The following is a 22,896-nucleotide window of genomic DNA, read 5'->3' as shown; positions in this document are numbered from 1 at the left end:
ATACAGGATGGGATAGTAAAAACAAGCTGAAACAAGAAAAATGATGTTTGTAAACTTCTTTTCTGGAGAAAATACCCTTTGACTTTGCCCCCCAAAAGGATTAGATTTTGGTCAGTTCTGATTTCGTCTGGACAGTTTGAACTCCGGTGTAATCGTGACTTGCATTTCCCTGGAGTGAAGAATGTGACACTTTTCAGGCTTGTGCATTTGAGCAGACAAAGCCTCTACTGACCCCTTTAAGTAGAAGACTGAATAAATACGATCAGACAGGCTGTCATGGGTGCTCTGTAAATAAGTTCTTTAAACTGCTGTTGGTAGCAAAAAGGGAGATTTGGGGCTATGTAGGGTCTAGGATTAGTTCCTTCTATGAAAATTCAGCTCCTTATTCTGGATTAGGATTTAGGTTGTTACCTTAAACTAATTAAATAAAACCTAAATGCCTCTTGAGCAGAACACACCCAAGCTATGGGGTAGAATTACCGTAGGGATATTGGCACATTCAGTGACCCGTGTCCCTTCTGTGTCCATATTTAAGGTGGATGACAGGCTGGGTTTTCAGGTTGTGTGATACATCCTAGGATTGGGTTGTGTTTTTAGTGATCTGTAACTCTGAACAATTTTAAGAGTTAGTTTTGAAATATTCTTTAGGAAGTCCTTATTTTAGGTTGTATATTTTGGGAGAATTTGAGCCAAAATGGCCTGTCCAATTCCAAAAGATAATCCTCCTTTTGTTTGTCTTCCTTTATTTTCTGTCCTTATGGAATAAATCTTTCTGAGCTTTCCTCTGTAGCCTTGAAGGATACGCAGATTTTTAATGAGAACTAAGAGTCTCGTGTGATCACATTTGTCTGCTGGCTGAGACATGAGAAAAGCAGAAAGTACAGCAAGATGTTTAACAGAACAATTACAGTTGATAGTGCTGTGTGAAACCTGGCACTGGCACATCAGAGGGGTTTAATTAATGGAATAATTTTGGGGATGTAGGTGCTGCAGCTGTGTAGGCTCTCGTTTTCCCCATTCTGGTGATTTTTCCCTTTGTTTAGAGGTGCAGAGGAACTTGAAATTTCACAGTGAAGCTCAGTGGCCGTCACTGCACCTTAACTGGTGCGTTGCTGTCACGTGTAGAATTTCAGGGTTTCAGGAGGTGATAGCATTATGTTATAAATACATTCAGGCGTACCTTGGAATTGGTGTCATTCAAATAACTTGGCATATATCAGGAATCTGGCCAGAATTTAAGGTTTATAGCAAGGGCCACTACCAAACAAAACAAATGTTATTTCAGAGTGATCCTCTTGAACGTCTGTAAGTCGCTGTCCTTTACCCAGTGTGCGCATAGCAAAGAGGGTGGTTGTGCAGTTGTGCAGAGAGAGTGACAGCCCTGAATCTTGTTTCCATGTCTGCTTATGAAAGTTGTGTTCAGAGCGACCATAAAAGTGAATGCTTGAACCCTGCATTTATACTTGTAAGCGCTTCCTGGTATTTGTAGTGTCTTCAAGGATGGGATTTTAAAGTTGTGCAATAGGTTGAAGTTTGTGTTTCCTTGTTTTTCCCTGTCTTGACCATGCTTGACTGCTGCTTTCAAAGATCCCTTGTGCCTTGCTGTTAATCTGTACTAACATGTGCTAGGTCTGTTGTGGAACAGCCTTTTCAGAGAAGCCCTTTTCCAGTTAAAAAAGAGAAGGCATCACCTCTTAAGTTATAACTGATTGCCAAGGCTCGTTTTGTGGCACTGCTCAAAAACATATCAAAATGTTCTGAAGTGTGTTATTGAAAAACAGTAATAGAAAATACTTAATCACAGTGACGCAGAAAGCTAATGCATACTCCCAGTGTTCATCTATAAATATGTAGTGATGCTTAAATTGTTAATGAACTATTTGCATTTTAGAGTTTGATGAAGCTTGATTTATCATTAGACAATTCGTTCATTGTCTAAATATTCCAAAATTGCAGTATTCTTACATTGTCACTTTCCTATTTATTATTATTTGTATTAATAGCTCTTACATATTTCTTTCCATTCCAAAAATCTCAAAGCACTTTACAGGCAAAGGTGAGTCTCACGATGTGGGTTACTGACCTGGCAAAGTTAGGGAAGAAAGAGGTGAGGGGATTTATTCATGGTGACACAAGTCAGTAGCAGAAGTGGAAACACAACCTCTGTTTCCTGTCTCTAGTTCAGTATCCATTCCTCACCGATGTAGAGCTCCTGAAAAAAGTGTAGGAGAATAGTAGCGCAGTACAAGAGGCAGCACAAATACTTTGTACACTGAAAAAATCCTAGAGTTCACATAAATCTAATTTTGTGTTTTTCTCTTTTTCTCCTTTTGGATATTTTGTTCATCTGACTGGCTGTCGATATTTAGAAGAAATGCATATTCCTACTCCTATTACTTGTAAGTACTTGGCTGGGGATGATGTTCCTTGAGCGTGCTCACCCTGTTGAAATTTTGTGCTTTGTTGTATTCTTTTCTTCTACCACTTTTTTTTTACCATTCCATTTATCCTTGTCTTCCCAGCAGCTTGTGTTTTATTTTCTCACTTTCGCAGTTTCACTGTTTTCCCTGTTTCACCATTGCACCTATAACTGTGCCTGCAAACACATAAATGTCCACAGATATGTCAGTTATGGTTTATAGTTCTTCAAATGCTAATGGACAAATACAGAGTGTCCCAAGTGCACCTTTTTAAATTGTCCATCATATTTAGCCAGCCTGCAGGGAAATTGCACACTTGGAAGTAATGGTTGGGAATTTCTCAGCCATGGATATAAGCTTTTTAAAAATGTAAGGTTTCTGACAACTAGGACTTGACATTATCTCAGCAAACATCCCTGTTCCTGGAGCTGCCAGGTTCCGAGTGTCAGTTTAGATCGTTAGATGATGAAGTGGTTCAGATACTCACATCTAAATCACCTGTCCAGTCCTAATGATAGTGCTGCATAATTAAGGCAGTTGTTAAGGCATGTGAAAATGCTTCACACATCAGTAGCTCCAGAGCCATCTGTTGTCTAAAGGTTGAGGGGCTGGAAAGTAATCAGGGCCAAGCTGTTTCTGTCATGATAATAGTTGGGTGAGGATCAGGAGGAAGAGAGGACTGGATCAATGATCTGCGGAAGGAGACCTGGAGAATTAAGTTGGATGCCTTTGCTGCCACGAGAGGGTTGAGAGGGGTGGAGAAGGCAACTGTTACTGCAGAGACAAACAGGTTTCTCCTCTCTGTCTCTCAGAAGCAGCAGCGATATCGCTGACCTAAATCTTTCCCTCAAAAGCAGCAACCTGCCAGGCTTTCCAGGGCTCTGGCATAATCAAAGTTTTCAAAAGGGCCACATCTGCTCTGCCAGCCCCTCTTAGTCTGCCACCCCAGGAAACCTCCTCTTTAGCCTGTTCATACAGTTTGTCTTGATGTGGTGACTTTGTCCTGTGGCCACATCTGGAAGGTGTTCAGCAGGTCAGCAAAATGACCAGTGCATTTATATTCTGCCCCTTTAGTGGAAGTTGACTTCTTTCCCGTATGAGTTGATTTCATAGAATCATAGAATGGTTAAGGTTGGAAAAGACCCTTAAGATAGAGTTCAACCGTTAACCTATCACTGCCAAGTCCACCACTAAACTATGTCCTCAAGCACCACGTCTACCCATCTTTTAAATACCTCCAGGGATGGGGACTCAATCCCTTCCCTGGGCAGCCTGCTCCAGCGCCTGACAGCCCTTTCGGTGAAGAAGTTTTTCCTAATACCCGACCTAAACTTCCCCTGGTGCAGCTTGAGGCCATTTCCTCTTGTCCTATTGCTTGTTACTAGGGAGAAGAGACCGACTGCCACCTCGCTACAACCTCCTTTCAGGCAGTTGTAGAGAGCGATGAGGGCTCCCCTCAGCCTCCTCTTCTCCAGGCTAAACTAAGCCCCCAGCTCCCTCAGCCGCTCCTCATAAGACTTGTTCTCTAGACCCTTTACCAACTTTGTTGCCCTTCTTTGGCCACACTCCAGCACCTCGATGTCCTTCTTGTAGTGAGGGGCCCAAAACCGAACACAGTACTTGAGGTGTGGCCTCACCAGTGCCGAGTACAGGGGCAAAATTTACATCCAAAGAACAAAGCAAAGGAGTTAAGTATGAGGATCCCTACGTACCACCTGTTGGGGTGATTTTGCTTCTCAATGACCTATCAGAAAATAATTGAAAGAGGAGCCTTCCCCACTTGCTAAGTGTGTGAGGAGCCTAAAGACAGCATAATGAGCCTTGACTTTGCCCAATTACGTAACTGTAAATGCAGAGTAACTCTTTTTCCTCTAGACTTCATGCTGGTTCACCAAGAATGGAATCTGACCTTAAGTATTCAGATTTCAAGAGAAGTTTAACTAACTGTTAAAGTTGGGGACAGTTTTAAACATGTAGGTGCTACTAGATAGTTGCATTTCTTGCTACAACCTTTCTGCTTCTGCACATTTCTCACGAAAGTGCCCCCTGCACTGTTCTACTGTTTTCATTTCCTTACAACCTATCAGCACCATTGCCTGAAAAATTCAGTCCCTAGTTTTCCATTATAATTTTGTCTTCTTCCAGGAGGCAGTATGTGGTCAGAATGTTCCCCTGCTTTATTTTATTTTGAGATTTGTGTATTTAAAAACATGAATCACCTTTTGAGCCCTTTGTGATTCCGTTTTACAATTGCACAACAGCATTGCTTTACACAGTCAGCTGACGATTACTCCGCTACAGAGAAAGTAAGGGTATCATTAAGCGATCTCTTTGCTGTCTTGTAATGACTTCTGTGGATTAATATACTAGAACTTTTTTCTCAGGGAACAGGAGAGTGACTCAGGAAAAGTGAAGAGACAAACCTCTGGAGGTCACCTAAGCCTGAGGTTGCAATGAGCTTCAGAAGTAGCAGAAGCAAGTGCTTTAATAAGATGTAATAAGGCAGATGTGCACCATGCAGCATATCACAGTAGAGAAAAGCCAAGAGGTATCATCAGGCAAGCTTATGTGTTCATAGCACCCCAATGGAGATTTGAGCTCAGGATGCAGAAAGCATATAACTGTATCTCCCTAGTACTGCACCCAACACTTTTTGTAGAGAGCTCATTCTTAGCTCTGTGCTTATGGTGTCCTGGGTACCCCATCAAGCATGAGCTCTGCTAGCTCGAGGTATAGGTAACACATAACTAGTCATCACACAATAAAGACTTCCATCATCAGGCTGTACATGTCAGCATTTTTTTTCAGATTGACATTTGTTCTGTTCCTTGATCTGGCAAAACCAAGCTCTTCCCCTCCCCCCCCCCCACCCCGAACACAGTCAAGGCACAAGGGATGTTCAAGTAGTGAGGAAAGAAAGCAGGAGAATCCATGAAGGCGCATATGGTGAAGGTTTATTGAATTTAGTGTTTCAAGTTTCATATGGAATAGGATGTTTCATTATGATTGCAGATGAAAATCTTAAATTGCTAAGGATTGTGTAATTCTTGGCCAAAGCTGACAGAAATTGCTACAGCCTCTTATGAGCAGAGAGGTTTGATTAAGTTTATTTGAAATGCTGTGAAAATAAGAGCAGCAATATGTGTATATATATATATATTTTTAAATAGAATTGGTTTCCATACTATGACTTCCTATGAGTGTTTTAGTCCTGAAGCAAAATTCAGTTGAATGAGTTACCAGTATTGAAAAGCAGGTTCTCAAATAGATCTGCTGGCAGACCTTTAAATACGACCGTATGGACTACATCGCTTTATTTTTAGTTTCAGTTTCTGGACTTGAAAGTTGTGCTTCTTAGGGTAATTCTCATCTGCTTTCAGATAATTCCTCTCAACCCTTTGTCATCAGCTATACTGGCATTTCTTCTTGTTAGGGACCAAAATCTCCAACCCTAACTCTTCTAAACAGTTCTTAATGATAAGTCTATTAAAATCATGGAGACATATATCATGAGTAACTGATTTTAGCAGAGACGGGCCATAAGTGTTGTGGAAGTCTCTAGACTGGAGTTCTGCCTTCTGCCTGTCTTGTGTTCTGCTGCAATCCAGGATTGTAAAATCCGATTCTGTAAGATGGTTGAGTACCTGCAGCTTCAGTGAAACCAGTCAAAAATATTCATTTATAAGAGCAACTCTTTTAGCTAGTTTGTGTATACCGGGTAAATAGTTGTGGGATTTTTTTATAGCAACACTTCATTAAAAACTTGCTACATCATATAGGAAGGGATGTTATCGTGGCTGAAAGAGAAGGCTATAAAGATCTTTAACACGTTTTAAGTGGAAGTACAGGCCCAGGAGGCCTCTGTTCCTAACTTGCTAAGTCATCGTGCAGGATTAACGACATTTTGTGTACTTCAATTTACCCACCATTAAAAGTTAGTTGCTTACAATTTGAGCTCCTTGGACAGAACTTGGTTCTGTGATGGGAAGAGTGGGATGCGGAATTAGGAGTTCCTGTCCTGGTGCACTCATTGCATGGCTGTCGCCAGGGCAATGCATCAGCCTTTTCCTAGGAGTTACTCTGTATTTACACCAATACAAATGTTGTCTAAGGTTTGTACGGAATTGCTACCTCTGTCACATTGCACTTAAGTTGAATGCATTGTAAGATACGATGTGCAATGTAAGATAGGAACCCATCCACGTCCAAAAGTTTTTGTTTCTTTTCCTGGCTGAAGCTGTAAAACACAGACAGCAATTCATCTGGTTTAAAGGAGGTTTTGCACTTCATGACAGACACGTCTTTTGCAACAGTATTTTCAACTGCAGCACCCCATATCCAGGCTTTATTATTTCCTCACCAGGAAAAGGAATGGAGATGTTTTCTGTGGGTGGGTTGGGTTGTTTTGGTTTTTTTCTTACTCCTTGGCTGGGTAGTGGTTGCAGAATGAGATTTAATCAAGAGTAATATCAGACCAGAGAAGTATTTTTGGAAACACATGGATTCATGTATGTGTTACAAGCACTCTGTTTAACATTATTTATAAGAAAAGGGCACTGAATGGCCAATATGTTGTTTTCTTTTTCCCCTGAACTGGCCAGAGTACTGAGGACACGATTGCAATGTAGGAAGCCCCTTCAACTCCCATCATAATTTCATGCCAATTTTAATGGTGGTGGTTTCAACCAGGGGTTTCTTTTCACGGGAGAGGTTCTGTCAGAGGTATTAAGCTAATTTATGCTTGCATTTTCTGAAATAACAGAGTTCGTGCTGAATTTATTTCCACTGTCTGTGGGACATTTGAAAAGAAATAAAATGTTATTTTATTTATAGGTATACCTCTGTATAACCACGTACATACATAAATATCTCCATATATTTCCATGGATGGTGGGATCTGCCTGCACAGGTCAGCTTGCTAAATCAGAATTTTGAGAAGAAACTGGTTTTCTCATTAGATGCTGGAAAAACAGAATCATGAATCAGTGGTTATGCCAGCCTAATGAAAGCAAATTAAAGAAAATATAATTAAAATTGAGAAAGTGAGTGAGATTTTATGCAGAAGACATCTGTGTGGTGATTGCAAGCGTAAACTTTGCAGAGGGCAGTGTTTGTTGGCTGTGTGTGCCAGTATATATTTATACTGTATGGCTCTTATACGCATCTGTCTTGTCTAAAGTTTATATGGTTGTAAGTAAATGTCCTCCACAAATAGAGATTAATTTGATCAAGTAAAGCTTAGAGAGTGCAGTCCTATGTTTGTATACACACAGATTCAGAGCATCTTTTGACTTATACCTATGTTACATCACTTTTTCATGTCAAGTAATATTTGCTTTGTAAGTAAAAGTGGTGTGGCTGGTCCTCGCTCTTCACTTCACCTTTACTCTGCTGAATTCCCTCTGCTCCTGCAATAGCCTGCACCAAGTTTGGCTTCCCCATGGCAGGCGCTAAAAAAGTGCAAGTAAAGCTGTCTCTACACTTGCCTGTAAGTGGAGGATTTGCCCTTGTAACAGCTATAAGAAGCAGTAAGCTGCCTATGTGCTTAGGCTAGAGAATATTTCTCAGCTCTACTGAGGTTACAGCCTGCAGAAAGGGGGCCCGCGATGAACCGATGGTCTGGGCAGGACCGTGGGAGCACAGGGAGGAGACACTCCACCTGTCAGGCTGCCGGAGGGCTGTACTGCTTTTAACTCTCATTCCTCTTGCTCTCTGTTTAAAGACCCCTAGCGACTGAGAATTCACAGCCTACCTGCCCAGTCGGTTTGAGAGATGGGTAGTCCACTGCACATAGTTTTCCCAAAGTTTAAAATCAACTGCCCTTCCTATAGCTTAGCCCCATTACTTTTTTCCCAGCCCCTGTTGACAGGGAGAACAGCTTCCCTGTGGTGTCTTTTCATGTGTTTGAAGACCTACCAGCCGTATTTGATTTTGTTTTCTCTAGATTAAAGATCCATATTTCCTTTGGCCTTTGCTTGTAGGTCATGTTTTCTAGATTTACCTTTCTCATTCTGCTTTTGTATGTATCCCTTTGGCACACGTCTTATTTGAAGTGCAGTATTGCAGCAGAGGCCTTACTGATCCTCGGTCAGAGCAAAAGGATTACCTGTGGCTTGCAGACCATAGTGCCATGTATAATCCCTCCCTTGTCTTTACACCAGTGTGAAACTGTTCTTTCAAATTAAGTTTGAGATCTACTACAGGTTTAGGGGACAGAGATCCTTTTCAACAGAACTGCTATTTAAGCAGTGCTCCCAGTTGGGTATTTGCATGGCTGATAGCTGCCTGCCTTGAATTTGTGCAGATTTCATCATAAATAATATGTGTACTCCTAGCAGGCTGCTGTGCACAAATATCTAAAAGGAATTGTATTTTGTATCTTTCTTAAATTGCTTATTGAAAATGAGGGCAATATGCAATTCTTGTCTGTAGGAGGAAATTTCATGTTTAACTTATGTGATCTATACCTAATGTCTAAATCACCTGTGCATGCAAATCTACATTATGGTGTATATAATCCATCCTTGTGAAACATCTAAAATTAAATCTGTCAACATAGATGTACAAGAGCTCTTTAGGAGTGGCAGTTACAGATTTCACATTCATGCATGTAAAATTGATATAAAAAGTTAGAGAAGAGTTTGAAGCTGCTTTTAAGATATAATCCCTGAAGTTTATCCAAACCTCTGCAAAACAGGAGTCTGATGCTGCAGATACATCTAACTGAAAATATTGTTTGAGCTTTCTGATTGCCCATGGCAGCAAATGCTTTGTACTTGATACCAAGTTTGCATTCCTTGACTGTTAAACTGGAACTCCCACAATTTTAATATAACGCTTCAGCATTTTATATCTATTCTCTGAAAGGAATAGAAGTTTCAAAAATAGCTGAATCAAATCTCCATCTCTTTTTTTTTTCTTTTTAAAATTTGCATTTAGTTTAGGTTCACTGCCAATAGTTCTTATCCTTGCTTTAGCTGGGTTAGGTTCAACTGCATGATTATACAGCTGGTTTCATTTTCTTATTCTGCTTTGAGCATCTTTCTGCCTCATCCCTCCCGTGTGTGTGTAGTGCCTGTAAACATCATCTCTTCATTTACAAACCCTCTTGAACTGAAAAGAACAACCCAGTAACCCCCATCCGTGGACTCCCGTTTCCTTCTTGGCACATTTTCCTTACACTTAAACATAAAATGGCCATTAATATCACCTTATTCACATTTTGACATTCCAGCCTCTTTACCCAGTGTTGATTGTATCAGACGACTCTACCGAATATCTGCCCGCTCCTTTATTTCTTCCCCTTTTCAACTGCATAATGCATGAGACGGAAAGCATCTTCTTGGTGCCTGGTGACAGACCGTGCTGGGTGCCTGTGATTGACACCAATGCACTGATAGTGCTTTCACCTGCGTGTCAGAGTCGTGGTGTTCAGGGGAGGCTGGGCAGTAAGGCGAGCAGGAGCCATGTCGCTGATGCAGTGATTCACAGAGATCTCTTGAGGTACCCTATTTTTGGAAACAGCATTTCCAGATAAATGCTTTTCCAATTCCAAAGGCATTTTGACATGCTGGGAAATAAACCTGTACCTAGCTGTGGGTTTAAGTCACATCCCTAACATTCTAGAAAGTGCTAGTCATTTGATTTTATAATCCTTTCTATGAATTATAATGATGGTAAGGACCAAATAGGCTTAGTCCTGTGCTGCCACTCTATCCAGACATATAACGACGGCAGAAAAGGCACATTTAGAAACCGAGAGCCCCTTGATGTGTCTGGCAAGCTTAGCTCTGAAATCCTCAAAAGAGATCTGTCTTCCTTTTCCCTCTAAATTTAGATGAAGAATTTTTACATTCTTGGAATAGAGAGGGAGAAAGGTGCAAACCGATAACACGCTGTTGAAAGAAAATTGTCGCGTTTTCAGATGCAGGACGATTTTCTGTGTGGCTTCCCTCTGAACTTGTGTAAGCATTAGCTGGTCCACCTGCGAGCAGCCTGGTTTGTGTGTGCGAGTTAGATTGAGAACTTTAAACTCATGTCACCTTTTCTTTTTAGGCATTCAAGCCAATGTTTTAGGGGCCTCTCTGTCTTCTACAGGACCAGGTAGAACTGCTTTGCATAGGGCTTCTGTAAGCAGGCCTTTGGGGATTAATGGGCTTGGGTTTGGGTTTTTTTTTTTCATGCCTACCACATGCAGAAATGTTATTGCTCGTTCACTGAAACAGAAAACGAGTTTGCCAGTTACAGCTCTTTGTAGCTTGTTGGCATTTCTGAAAAGATACCAGACAATGGGACTTACAGATAATTATTGCCACAAGTAATTTAATCTGGATTTAATAAGGCAGTCACCCTTTTTGAATCACCATTTTTAAACATCAGTAGTGGTCGTCCATAGTGGCTCACCCCAGCAGTCCAGAGTGCTTGTTATTAAGGACTTCTGCATTTTGGATTAGTGTTTCCCACTGAGAAATTTTAATTCCTGTTGCCAGAGAATTCACATAGGCAAGTATGATTAGCAAATCTAAAGGATTAAAATAACCGCATAGCAGGGTTAATACACTTCAAGGCTGTTGTTGTTACCTCAGGTACCACAGCACAAAAAAGGGGGCTCCCATGGCTGTAGCTCATAGTTAATAAATCTGACTGTGCTAACACTGCTGAACACTGGAAGCAAAGCTTTTAGCATCATTAAACACCAGCTTTTTGCTTCATCGCTCAAGGACAGTTCCCCTGTTTGCATTTTCATCTGCAGAAGTGGATACACCGTGGAGATTTTGTGAGATCTAAATACGCACTCTCTACAATGTACCCAATTTGAACAGCTATGGGTTTGAATTGAAACCACTAACTGTAAAAGGCTGAACCTCAACTGGTTGAGCAGATGAAACAGATGGATTTGTTCAAAAGTTTGCAGCAAACATTGGACGTTTCTCCATAAATCTGTGCTCTCTTGGTTTGGCTTATCAGCTTGCCTTAAAATAGTCATTTCCCACAGACATAGGCAAAGGTTTAAGTTCGCTTTGACCCTTCCTTGCACATGAGTGTAACTTGCGTAGCTGTCCATCTTGTGAAGGGCTGGGGCTCAGCTGCGTGCTTGCGCTTGCTTGTAAATGCCACTCCGACATGCGCTGTGAATAAATAAAGCCTGTTGGAATACATTGCAAGGAATATCCTTTTAAGAATCTAATGAAGTTTAAAAGATGGGTAGTACTTACCATAAGCATGTCATTTTAGTGAAGAAAAACCTCTTTGCAAAATGATTTAGTTGTTAGGATTTTTTTTTCTTTGAGTTGGAGGAAAAAAGAAAACTAAAGCTCCTTCTTACAGTAATCTGCTTTTCTCCCTTTTATTTTGTTTTATTTTCTTATCTACGGAAGTCATGTAAGCAAAGTTCTTTGCTGGTGCTAGGGATTTGTGTGATATTTTTTCAAGGTGTGGGTTGTAGAATGTCACACATGCATTTTTAAACAGTTTTGCTCTCTGATATGAATGAAGCACAGGGCAGTCAAATGTCAATGGAAGCTTAGCAGCTCACTTTTCCTACTTCTCTCCATGTTCTTGTTATTAGCTGTGTTTGCAAAAGAGGAGCCTCTTATGTTCTTGGCTTTGTTAGTGTTTTCAGAGCAGGCAGTGTTTCTGCTTTTGCCAATGTTTTTGACATCACCTCAAAATAAGAAAAGACCCATTTTCCCAGAACAGAGGCATAATTGGACATTTCCAAAATAATTTCAGCCTTTCATTTGCCCCACCCTTGACAGACTGTTGATCCTCAGTGCAGTTTGGGTGTGTGTCAGAATGTAGTAGATGCTGCCGTCCTCATTGCTGTGCTTGGGGACAGGGCAGAGCTCCTGTTCCAGCTCTCCAGTTGCCCAGAGTCAGGTCACACTCTCCACCGGAGCACTCAAAGAAAACCCCCGGTGCAGGTGCCCCCGTGGGATGGATGCAGATGTCCCATTTACCTCCTCGCGAGCGGCTCTGATCGCTGCCCTCATCCCGTGCCCTCTGCTCTTCCTGGAGGTGCCGATACCTGCTCCAGGGGCTTTGCCTATGCCACCCTCTTCAAGGATGACGGAGCACTCCTACTGCTGGGGTGATGCAGGTTTGTGCAAGATGAGTTACTGGGAGGGATGGCTAAGCTCAAAGACTGGTATCACTATATTTATTGTGCTCCACAACATATGAAAAAGTTGTGGGGTTTCCTCTCATGTGGTTTGCCACATGCCCTGCATGTCTGACCAAGTGGGATAATCATGGTTTTCAAAATATCTTCTCATTGTTTTGTTTTTAATGAGGGAAAACTGACCTTGATTTCTCCCCTCTTCAAAATACCCTAAAGGAAGCTAGCCAAGAAGCAGAAGGAGACTCAGACCAGCACGCAGAGGGAGATGGGTCCCGTGGCTACTTCCGACAAGACCTCTACCAAACTCAGTGCCGTTCACAATGAAGAAGCTTTTTCTTCCAGCTGCCAAGATGTTAATGGATTCAGTAAGTTTAACTTGCTTGCAATGGATATATCCCCCTTGGAGAGCTTTAGGTTCTTAAAAGGACGTATTCCTATGGGCACAGTATTGAGGAGCTAGGAATGACGGTGGTAGAGATCATTGCAAAAGCTCGATAGAAATCAGTTGCCTGAAATGTCTCTGACACTGCCCCTATTTTAACTGTCAGATAGGTGGAGAGCATTCCTTCTGACTAAATCTACTGAGAATAATTTATAAAGTCTATTCTAATAACTACATCAGACAGTCAAAAAGGCACATTTTATTTGTTCTTCAGAAATATTTTTTCCTTTGTGAGTAGAAGAATCTAATCAAATCACTTAGCTGACTTGTAGGATGAAATAACATTTTCTCTGTGAAATTGCTATGAAAGAAAGCATGGTCTCCTGGTTAGATAACTGGAATGGAAAGACCACATTTCTTCTTTTGTCTGTGTCCTCCATTTATTCTTCACATGGGTCCAGTAAAACTAATCTTGGTTAATACTTGTAAACCACTCAGACCTCTGTAGCTGGAAGAGTTTTGTGGGTAAAGCAACACAAAGTCATACTTTAGCCTCACTAGATCCAGCTTGAGTGCATGGTGGATTTGTAAACTTTTTCATATTAAATAAATTTTAATTTCGACACTATGGGAATGTCACTCCTTCTTTTGACCCTTAGCCTACTAGTTTGAACAGGGAACAGCTCTGAAACACAAGTACGTACTAAAACTCCTTTGTCTTTCTTAGACATCTTTAGTGAAGTGGTTTTTTTTCCCCTAATTACTAACATGGAAGTGCTTATGGTACAAAATGTGTTTTATCATTGAAACCTTTGTAATCACAGATTGAGTGGGACAGGCTGAGTGAATTCTTCTTTTCCCTCTATCTGTAGGTCATGTCAAATTCCATCTGCATGTGTAGCTACTGCCACTCTGTGTAACATACCTGTGAGATGGATAAATAGGTGTTTGGGACCGTCAAGGCTAGCAGCAAACACTTCTGTCTGATATTAAATTGACTTGAGTCAAAATCTAATTTTCTCAGGTGCTGAGTAGCTCTATCTCCTAAAGAGACAGCAAGAGTTGTCAGTGGTTCATATCTTTGAAAGACAGGATAGCAGAGGACAGCATTCTAACAGACATCCTAGAAACAGCAAAGGTAGCTTGTTTAAAATGTATGGGGAAAATGAAATTTTTAACACTTTCTTCAGAATTTGGATTTTTAAAAGTTCTGGGTTTTTTTCCCAACCAGAAAATAAGAGAAGAGATGAGCCTGTAATGTGACCTCATTTTTTTTCCCTTGGTATTTTGAGAGACTAATTAAAACAGCTGAGTCATTTACTTGAAATGGCAACTATAGAAAACATGTTGTATCCAATTTTGTAAAAAAGCATCCCTCCAGGTTTTCTTTTTTTTTTTTAATCAGTTAGTCCTTTGCTTGTCTGACATCACTTCAGATTTTTTCACTGCCTCCCTCTGTAACACAGCCTGAGTCAAGTCATGGGCCGATTCTTTTCTTTTTTTTCCTTTTTATATCCATGAGAAACAATTACCAGTAAGCCTTCATGATTTCTCCAAATTTTTTACTGCCAAGTCCAGGATGCTGAGATGTTGGAGGTAAGTTCTCTTCTGTGTAGAAGTGTGCACATCCTGACACAGGAATTATATGAGTAAAAGACTGACTTTGTAAGAATTTGCCTTAATAGTGTTTAATACTTGAGCATTTCTATACAGGCCTACTCTAACTTTTGAATAACATAATAAGATTACTTCTTAACCTTCCTGCTAACTAGTAGAGTTTTACAGGGGGTTATGCATTTCATCCATATCCTAGCTTTTGAAATCAGCTGTCTGTCTTAAGCAGCAGTCAAATTCCTTCTTAAATTGTCCTTCTGCCTGCCAACAGAAAATAGCATTCGCAAGTATCTCATGATAGGTAGTCATCCTCTCCATCCTGACCCTCAGTTACGGGAGCCCGAGTTGGCTGCAGTAGAGACATGGAAATACTCCTTTGCTTTTTGAAGAAAGTCCACAAAGAGAAGCTAAGCTTTTCAATCCCAAGATCACCTTGCTAGCTCACAAAAGCAATAAAATAGAACAAGACAACTTGTTAAGTAGGAAACCTCACGATTATTGAATGACTTGCAAACAAGTTTATCTCCAGATGACAGTGTCCTTGCAGGTCATGTGTCCTTCCTTCCAGTTTTTCCTTCCTGTCGCAATCACTTTAATGACTTTTCTTGAGTCCCTATAGAAGCTTTTTTCTTCCCATAGTCTCTCCAGCTTGGCCACTTATCTGCTCCTGCTGCAGGAGGACTTTTGCTGTTCTTAGGTGGCCCCTGTCTGCCCTCCTGCTGTGGCCTCCCAGTTTGCTGCCTGTCTCGCTGCTGCCTCCAGCACCGTCACCCCGCAGGGGCTCCCACCTGACAGGTCCAGCAGCTGTAAAGGAAGAAGCCCCTCCTCATCGCGGGTGCTGCCGGGTGCTCTGCATCGTGAAGGACACCAAAACTGAGCAGCTGCCTTTCAGCCCCTCCTTTTCTTAGGGGACATAGACCTGAGTGCTTTTACAGGCAACTGAAAAAAGTACGCAGTGCAGTAATGGTGATTCTTTCACCACTAAGAGTTACCATCCTCCAGTCTCTGCCGTTGGTAAAAATGCAGATCTCTTCACCTACTCTATCTCAGTGTTTTAGGGGGAAATGCTTATACTCTCAACATAAACTCGGGCAGATGCCGTGAGCCATAAAGTCATGCTGTTTGCATGCAGCAGAGTCCTTTGTCGAGGCTGGCGCAGTGCTCAGGAGCACACAGTCCTGTTGGACATTTGTACTTTTGAACTTTATAGTTTGGCAGACGTGTTCCTTATCAAATGTAAGTACATTCTGCAAGATCTGTAGCCTCTGTGCTGGAACAGGGAGATCTTTCCTGGCCCAAAGTAAAGCCCCTCATCCCTCCTCTATTTCTACACTGTTAGTCATTATTCAAGCAAAATTCTTACTGGTACATACGGGAGTTTAAACTGAAGAGATTTTATGGACTCAGCCTCTGTCTATGACACCATATGGAATCAGAATAGGTGTTTGCTGAAAGATAGATTAGTCCGTGGCTGTTCCAGTTTGTCTGGTTTTACTCAGGGATTATGTGGAGGTGAAGCAGGTTTATCATAGTTGTTCAGTTTCTCAAATATCTTGCTTTTTGAAAAATAAAAATACTTCCTGAATCCCTTAAAGGCAGATGATGGTACTTGCAGTGTTTGAGCCTGCTCCTCAGTTTGGAAGGCAGTGGTGTTTTCCTCTGAGTGGCGTAGCACAGTCACGTGTAGGCACTGACTTGGTGCAGGGTTGTTATGAAACAAGATGACAAATCGAAGACAAGGTGGGCCTAAAATCATCCACCAGCATCTGTGCACTGACCAGAAGGGTGTGCAAGGGGTTGTTATTACACATAAATTGCGTGCAGTTTGGCAGCCCATCCGTGTGAAGGGAGAAGCAGTAGTATGTCATCTTAGCAATGATGCACCAATGATATGTCCTGCACAAAGGAGCTGCTCTTCTGGCTTTGCAGTGCTGAAATGCCATGGATAGGGCCTGTCCAGGAGAATGCTGTGTCACCAGCATAGTCATCTTGACATCCTTGGGGGGTTTCTGGCAGGAACTGTTTGATTCTGAGGATTTAATCTCTTAAAATGCAGCCAGTTTTGCTAGAGACTGATTTGTTAGGGTGTGCTTAACTTTTGTGACATCTCTGTTTGGGAGGAGACTGCTTTCCAGACAACCTTCAGGAGTGAGGCTGATAAAGCTTAGGTAGGTTGCTTTAATGCTACAGGTAGAAGCACAGTTTGAAGACAGCATTTGGGAAGCTGTAGGGAACTGAGATTTTCATTAGTGAGCGCTATTGTACAGTTACCAAGTTACCGTGCTTTTACTAGCAAGAACAGGAGATAAAAGAAAGCTGTAGGTACGTGGCACTCAGGGTGTTCAGGATCATTTTTAACCAAGAACCATCTAAATTCACACCTCTCTAGATCCTGCATGTTTTTGTGATGAATGAAACGTGAAGGTCTTTAGACTTGCTGTAAGTCACAACAGACAATTACATCAAGATCTAGTTCTTATTCCTACCCCATAGATAGTTTTCACTCCCAGTTAGGATGCCTGCTAAATGCAGTCCAAGGACCTGTAGGATTATGACCATGAGATGTTTTGTTTAGTGAAAAATTCTAAAATTCATAGTAGTAAAGCCAAATTTCATCAAAGGCATTAAAAAAAAATACTGAAATAACTTTTGCTGGTTTTCATACTGGTTTGGGATTTTTGTGGGGTTTGCTAATTCAGAAAATCTTACGAAAAGCAAGGGAGAATGGTTTTCAGAATAGGAAGGAGCCTCCACCATTCTGCAGGCCTAGAGGGATCTGTGTGGCCTCACGTGCCAGGGAGTATAAAGAGAATTTTAAATGAAGTCTTAATCCCTACCCTGACATGAAATCCTCTCTGGAAGTGTTTCCTGTGAATTGTGCACACTAGTGCTTGTAAGAACCTCTGGTTCAGTAGCAGCACCATGTATGCATCTCTCGTTACACAAACCACTACCTGACTGATTCTGAGAATGAGCTCTCCAAAGTTTTGGGAAACTTGTCTTTTGGTGGTATTTTTTTCCCTTTTTCTTCCAAAGAAATAATCTAGAATTTACCTCCCTGTTGCAGAAGTATGGTTCATTTCATACACCTCAGTTGGTAACATTTTTAATCAAACCCACTGAAGTGATGTGTATATCTTCAGCTGCCTAAGTAATTTATCATTAGCAATTCCTAGAAAGGCAGTATGGCCCAATGAGTTCTTTTACACTCCCAAATTTCAGAAAAATCGAGTCCTTCTCCAAGCCCTGACTGTTGACTTGCTCTGTGACCCTGGGCAAACCAATTACTTTTTTTAGACCTTATTTTATACTTCTGCAAAAATGGCCATGTTCCAAGTACGGTATGGGGAGGGTCTGATTTAGGCTAAGAAACACAGGGGAGAAAATATAAGAGGCCCCAAATGAGAGATACTTTATGGCTTGAAGGCAGCTGGGGCAGAACTCCAGCAGACTAAGCTATGAGAAATTTGATTATTTGAATGTGTTTTCAAGTGGTTTAAGTCTGAAAATATGGCAGGAGAATGCAGAACGAGATCAAGTTCATTTACTGGATGATTATATACTGCTTAGGAGGTAATTCTGCAGACACTATGAAACTCCCTAGACTAGTGACTTCTTTGGTTCACCCCATAGAATAACTTGAAATTTTTAAGTGGTGTTTGCTCTAGAGATACAAAAATTGCTTCTGAAATTACTTTGATGTACACTGAATTTTATCTACTTCTGCTGGATTATGGAGTAGTTTTTCCTGTTATCTATTGTCATCTTCCTGATGTACTGAGATTTGTATTAGCTTGTTTCCCAACATTTTGAGGAGGAGATAAATAAAAGCCTGTAACTCTATGAGTGAATGCAGAATGATAACAAAATAATATGTCTTCAGAAATGATGGATTACCATAAGAATGTACATGTATGCTATTGTAGATATGAACCAGCCTTGTAAATTTACTGTCAAGAAAAGAATCTGCTGTGAAGATGTTGAGCCCTGCCTCCTTTCCATAAATATTTGATTAATATGGGAATAATTTGTGGATTCTTGTCCAGAGAAAGCTAATTCTTTAATGGGAGAAAGCAAGGATGCTTGTCCTGCTAAAAGAACCCAACTCACAGGGAAAAGGATTGTAGGATTTGCTATGAACAGTCCTGGGTGGAATAACAAGTCCCTTGTTATCTTGTATTGTTTTAACAAAAAAAAATTTGGTACCCTACCTGTGTAATTTTGTGGTACTAGCATACGTTGTGTTTAAGCAGGCTTATTTTACTCTTAATAGTGCATTTGATTTTCTGTAGTCTGTATTTTGGGGGTCATTTTTAAGTGTCTTTCTCCTAGAGACAAAAACATAAATTTGTTCCTTTGGTTAAAAAAAAAAGGGTACCTAGAATATAGTCCTATTTGTGTATCCTGTGGAGGAACACATTGATTTACAATAACTATAATACTATATTTGGGGTCTGGAATGTTTATATTAAAGAAAATCCATCATGATGACAATGTAATAAATGTAATATGCATGTTGAGATGAAAAATATAATTCATTTTGATAAGCCTTCTATATCCCATATTACTGTGTTCTTTGAGGAACATTCTCCCTGTTCTCTTTCTCTCTCTTAATATATGTCTAAAGTCTTTTCCTTATGTCTTTCCTACCTAGCATCACCCTCTCCTTGTTCATTTTCTGTCCAAAGCAAAACCCTTCAGAGCAAATCTTTGTTGAATTCCTACTACTCAGGTACTAGTGCCAGACTTTTCTTTCATTTCTAAATTTTCTTTGCTTTTGTACGTTTCCCAATATGACCTATAGCCTGAACCTTGAGTGTGAGATACAGCTAACCTTGTTTTCATTTTTTGTAACTTTTTTTCCCTGTTGATCTTCTGTTGATTTCCATTGATCCGTGTCGTGTGGGTGAACGGAATTCCATCTCAAAGTATCATCAGACACTGTTCCATCGACCACGCTGTTAGGTAAGAAGACAGGTATGGTGTACTGCACTTCATTGGAGAGCAAATGCACTCATTGCATCTTGAAAATAACTCGGAGAGCACTGTTAAGCGGCTGGGCTCCAAAATCATAAATAATCCTGTGGTCATGTGTTGTGTTAGTTGGAAAACCTTTTCTTTTACTCATGCTTTATTATTGTTATTAATTGATATTTTATTTTTTTTTAAAAAGGAAAGAACAGTTCAAAAATTAAGGTTTAGGCATTCCAGCAAGTATTTGTTGTTTCTTTTTATGAATGGGATTTGATGTTCTGGGCCAAATTCCCACATGCCACCTTGCCTTCAGCTTAGTTTTGATTCACATAGGTGGTTGTGCCTGTGCAGCTGGCATAGAATCATAGAATGCTTTGGGATGGAAGGGACCTTTAAAGGTCATCTAGTTCATCCCCCCTGCAATTGGCAGGGACATCTTGAACCAGATCAGGTTGCTCAGAGCCCCGTCCAACCTCACCTTGAATGTTTCCAGGGATGGGGCATCTACCACCTATCTGGGCAACCTGTTCCAGTGTTTCACCATCCTCATCTTAGAAAATTTCATCCTTGTATCTAGTCTGAATCTACCCTCTTTTAGTTTAAAACCGTTACCCCCTTGTCCTGTGAGTGAGGCTGAGCTGGGTGTGCCTCAAGGCTTGTGAATATCAGTGAGTATTTGCATGTCCAAAGCAGGTGGGAGCTTACAGTTTTGGACTCAGTTGCAAGTATAAAGGTTATTTGGAGAAATCAGAGGCTGGCTTTGGGCAAGTGGCCCCACTTCATTCTGTGTATGCTGAATATCCAAGCAGTTTGGTATGGGTTTGAGAGGCTAAAAAAGTCAGGTTCTGAGAGGCGGAGGCTGTTCTCTGGCTGCTGGTGTTCAGCATCTCTGAAAATCAGTTTTTCTTGTTCAGATGATAAATAAAGCATCCGATGTGCAGCTCTTAGCTTTTGGATTTTTAAAAATAATACGGTTTTACAGTAAGTTAACAGAGACGGCAAAATTGGCAGAAACTGTTAGCTGATAAAAGAAGTTATCCAGAAACTTACTGGAGGTGTACCCTTGAAAGTGAGTAATAACAGCCTACAACTTCAGGCTCTCCCTGGAGGATGCTGCCTGTGTGTGGAATTTGAAGAAGGCAGTTCCTCCGCCGTGAATCAGAAAGATGATGTGTGGTTGATCAGAATCTAACCGGTAGTATTTATCAGACCTGTCATTTTGGATTATCTACAGTAAATGTTCACTTCCAGACACAGTAATCTACCATGGCTGCTTTAAACATTACTCTGAGCATGTTGAAGGCCCACGGTTAGACCAGGAAGAAATTACAACCGATCGCTTAAGTGCCTTGCCTTACAGACTAACAGCTGGGACACAGAGGCTTGGAGGGCCTGCCACAATACACACATTTATCCTGCTATCTATCAAAATGCTGATGGCAATGAATGAGCCCTCTTTTAATGAGGTGGAGAAGGAAGGAGTCCTTTTTCCAGAAGGTTTGTTCTTGTTTCCCAGAGACTTAGTGTTGTCAATAGATAGAAAAGATAGATCTTTTGGCTATACTTCAGAAACAGGGCCCAGACCTGCAGTTTGCTGGAAGCTGTCAAACTGCTCTCAATCTGATACTTGGCATCTGTGAAAACTGGACCCTCATTTCAGGGACCTGTTTTCCCACCTCTGTCCTGATAGTGAGAATTACAGTGTGAACCGCACACTTCGTAATCTGAAGCTCAAGGAGCAATAGACAGATTCAATCTGTACTTCTCATGGGAAAGCAAAAGCAAAAAAGCCCCCAAAAGTTTAAAAAACCCAAATTTTAGAGAGGAAAAAGAGGAAATAGGAATTAAACCTGTCTTTCTCTCGTATTCAAAACTCTTTCAAACTGAACTTCTACTAACCACTATATCTGAATAAGGATCAATATTCTCGTTTTACACATGGGAAGTTAAGTGCGGAGCACTTCTAAGACATGATTGACACAGACTGGTCACCCCTCCCCGTTCCACCTGAATTTAACACACCCACAAGTGCTGTGGAACAGCCCTTAGCATTGAAGAAATTTCTATCTTGTGACTTGAAGACAAATTAAAACCTTGGCATTCTGGCTTGTTGAACAGATTCACCCGACGCTGGATGTTGCTGTATGAGCAAAATAAGTTCAATTTTTGATGTTTATTAATATTCATTCCTGGGAAAGAAAGAGAGATCTTAAAAAGGGCATCAGTCATCCCACTACCAATATCCGTCTTTGGGCACTACCTGCAGTTCAGTGCTATTTGTTCCCATCTGTTATGCCTTCTGCTAATAAATGTTCTGTATCTGCAATACTGGATGACTCTGAGGCTTGGCTGTGACATGATTTGTTGCTAGTAAGATGTAGGGGGTTTTGGTTTTACCTCTGCCCTATCCTATGCTTGATTAATACTGTTTTATGTAATGCATGTTTTTAGCTCGTAATTGTCTCTCCCAGTTGTAGGCAACTCTGGATTTAAATGTTTTGCAAAAGCATCTGCTTTTGCAAAAAAAAACCAAACAAACAAACAAAACTTTCTCACTAGAGAAGTGAATATTTAATACTAATAAATAAAGAAGGTAGATTTACCTGTCTTTAATACTTCAGTAAGGCCCATGTTGTACCAGTACAGTAAAGCCTGAACAGGAGGTAGTACAACCTTAGAGACTGTTTTTGGAGAAAATGAGCATGGCCAGTAGCTCTCAAAGATGTTCCGCAGATGTCACCAGGGCAGTCTCTTCAGAGAAACCAGCATGTCCTTCTCTTGCATCCATCAACATCTCCTGGCAGTGTGTAAGGACATTTACCCTTGTTCTCATTTCAACTACTAAGAGGATCCTAACACGAGTCGCTGTCCGCTAGAGAGGATGAGAGCTATAGAGCCTTGTGGTTCCTTGCAGATGGGCGGAACAAGCAGAGAAAGCTCGCTCTCATGAAGTCTCACACAAAAACTGGCTTGTGCTTAGACATAGAAATTTGCCCTGAATTTCAGTCTTCTGTAGCTTGGATGGGCTTTTTCCTCATGCCTGATCAATCTGCTGCAAGTATATCCACAACTTAATGTTTGAAGAACTAAAAAGAATTTAAGAAGCTGATATTGCTGCATTAGGAAGTGTCACCATTACTGGCTTTTTAAATTGCAGGACGAGTTATTTTTATGCCATGGAAGCTCAAAAATCAATGGCTTGATCTGTTCAGTTGTACCTGTAGCCTCTCACATCAGTTCGCTGTGCTAATGTTGGCCTGCGGCAGAATGAGCAATGAAGGTGCATGCCCTTGTAGGCAGTTACTTGAGCCGAATTTCTCTTACATTTCTTTCTGCCTGCAGATGATCAGGTAGCTTGGAAAACTCTCTCTTCCAGTCTTCAGTGG

General features: G+C 41.0%; 1 protein-coding gene across 7 annotated transcripts in view; it reads left to right on the top strand.

Annotated features, from left to right (window-relative positions):
• Positions 1-22,896, top strand: part of PTPRT (protein tyrosine phosphatase receptor type T) — a 472,716-nt gene that overhangs the window by 399,601 nt on the left and 50,219 nt on the right. For 2 of the 7 annotated variants that reach the window (XM_087749573.1, XM_087749579.1), the window contains 5 exons: positions 2,370-2,399; positions 10,476-10,523; positions 12,757-12,905; positions 19,191-19,268; positions 19,466-19,501. In XM_087749573.1, coding sequence (XP_087605699.1) covers positions 2,370-2,399; positions 10,476-10,523; positions 12,757-12,905; positions 19,191-19,268; positions 19,466-19,501 — 341 coding nt within the window. The remainder of the gene's footprint in view (positions 1-2,369; positions 2,400-10,475; positions 10,524-12,756; positions 12,906-19,190; positions 19,269-19,465; positions 19,502-22,896) is intronic. The other 5 variants (XM_087749574.1, XM_087749575.1, XM_087749577.1 and 2 more) reach the window with 5 other exon arrangements.

This window comes from Nipponia nippon, unplaced genomic scaffold (genome assembly GCF_047370975.1).
Source record: "Nipponia nippon isolate SJK-2023a ecotype South Korea unplaced genomic scaffold, ASM4737097v1 scaffold_13, whole genome shotgun sequence".
Classification (NCBI taxonomy): Eukaryota; Metazoa; Chordata; class Aves; order Pelecaniformes; family Threskiornithidae; genus Nipponia; species Nipponia nippon.
Note: the sequence above shows the minus strand (reverse complement) of the source record. Positions and strands in the feature narration are given on the sequence as shown.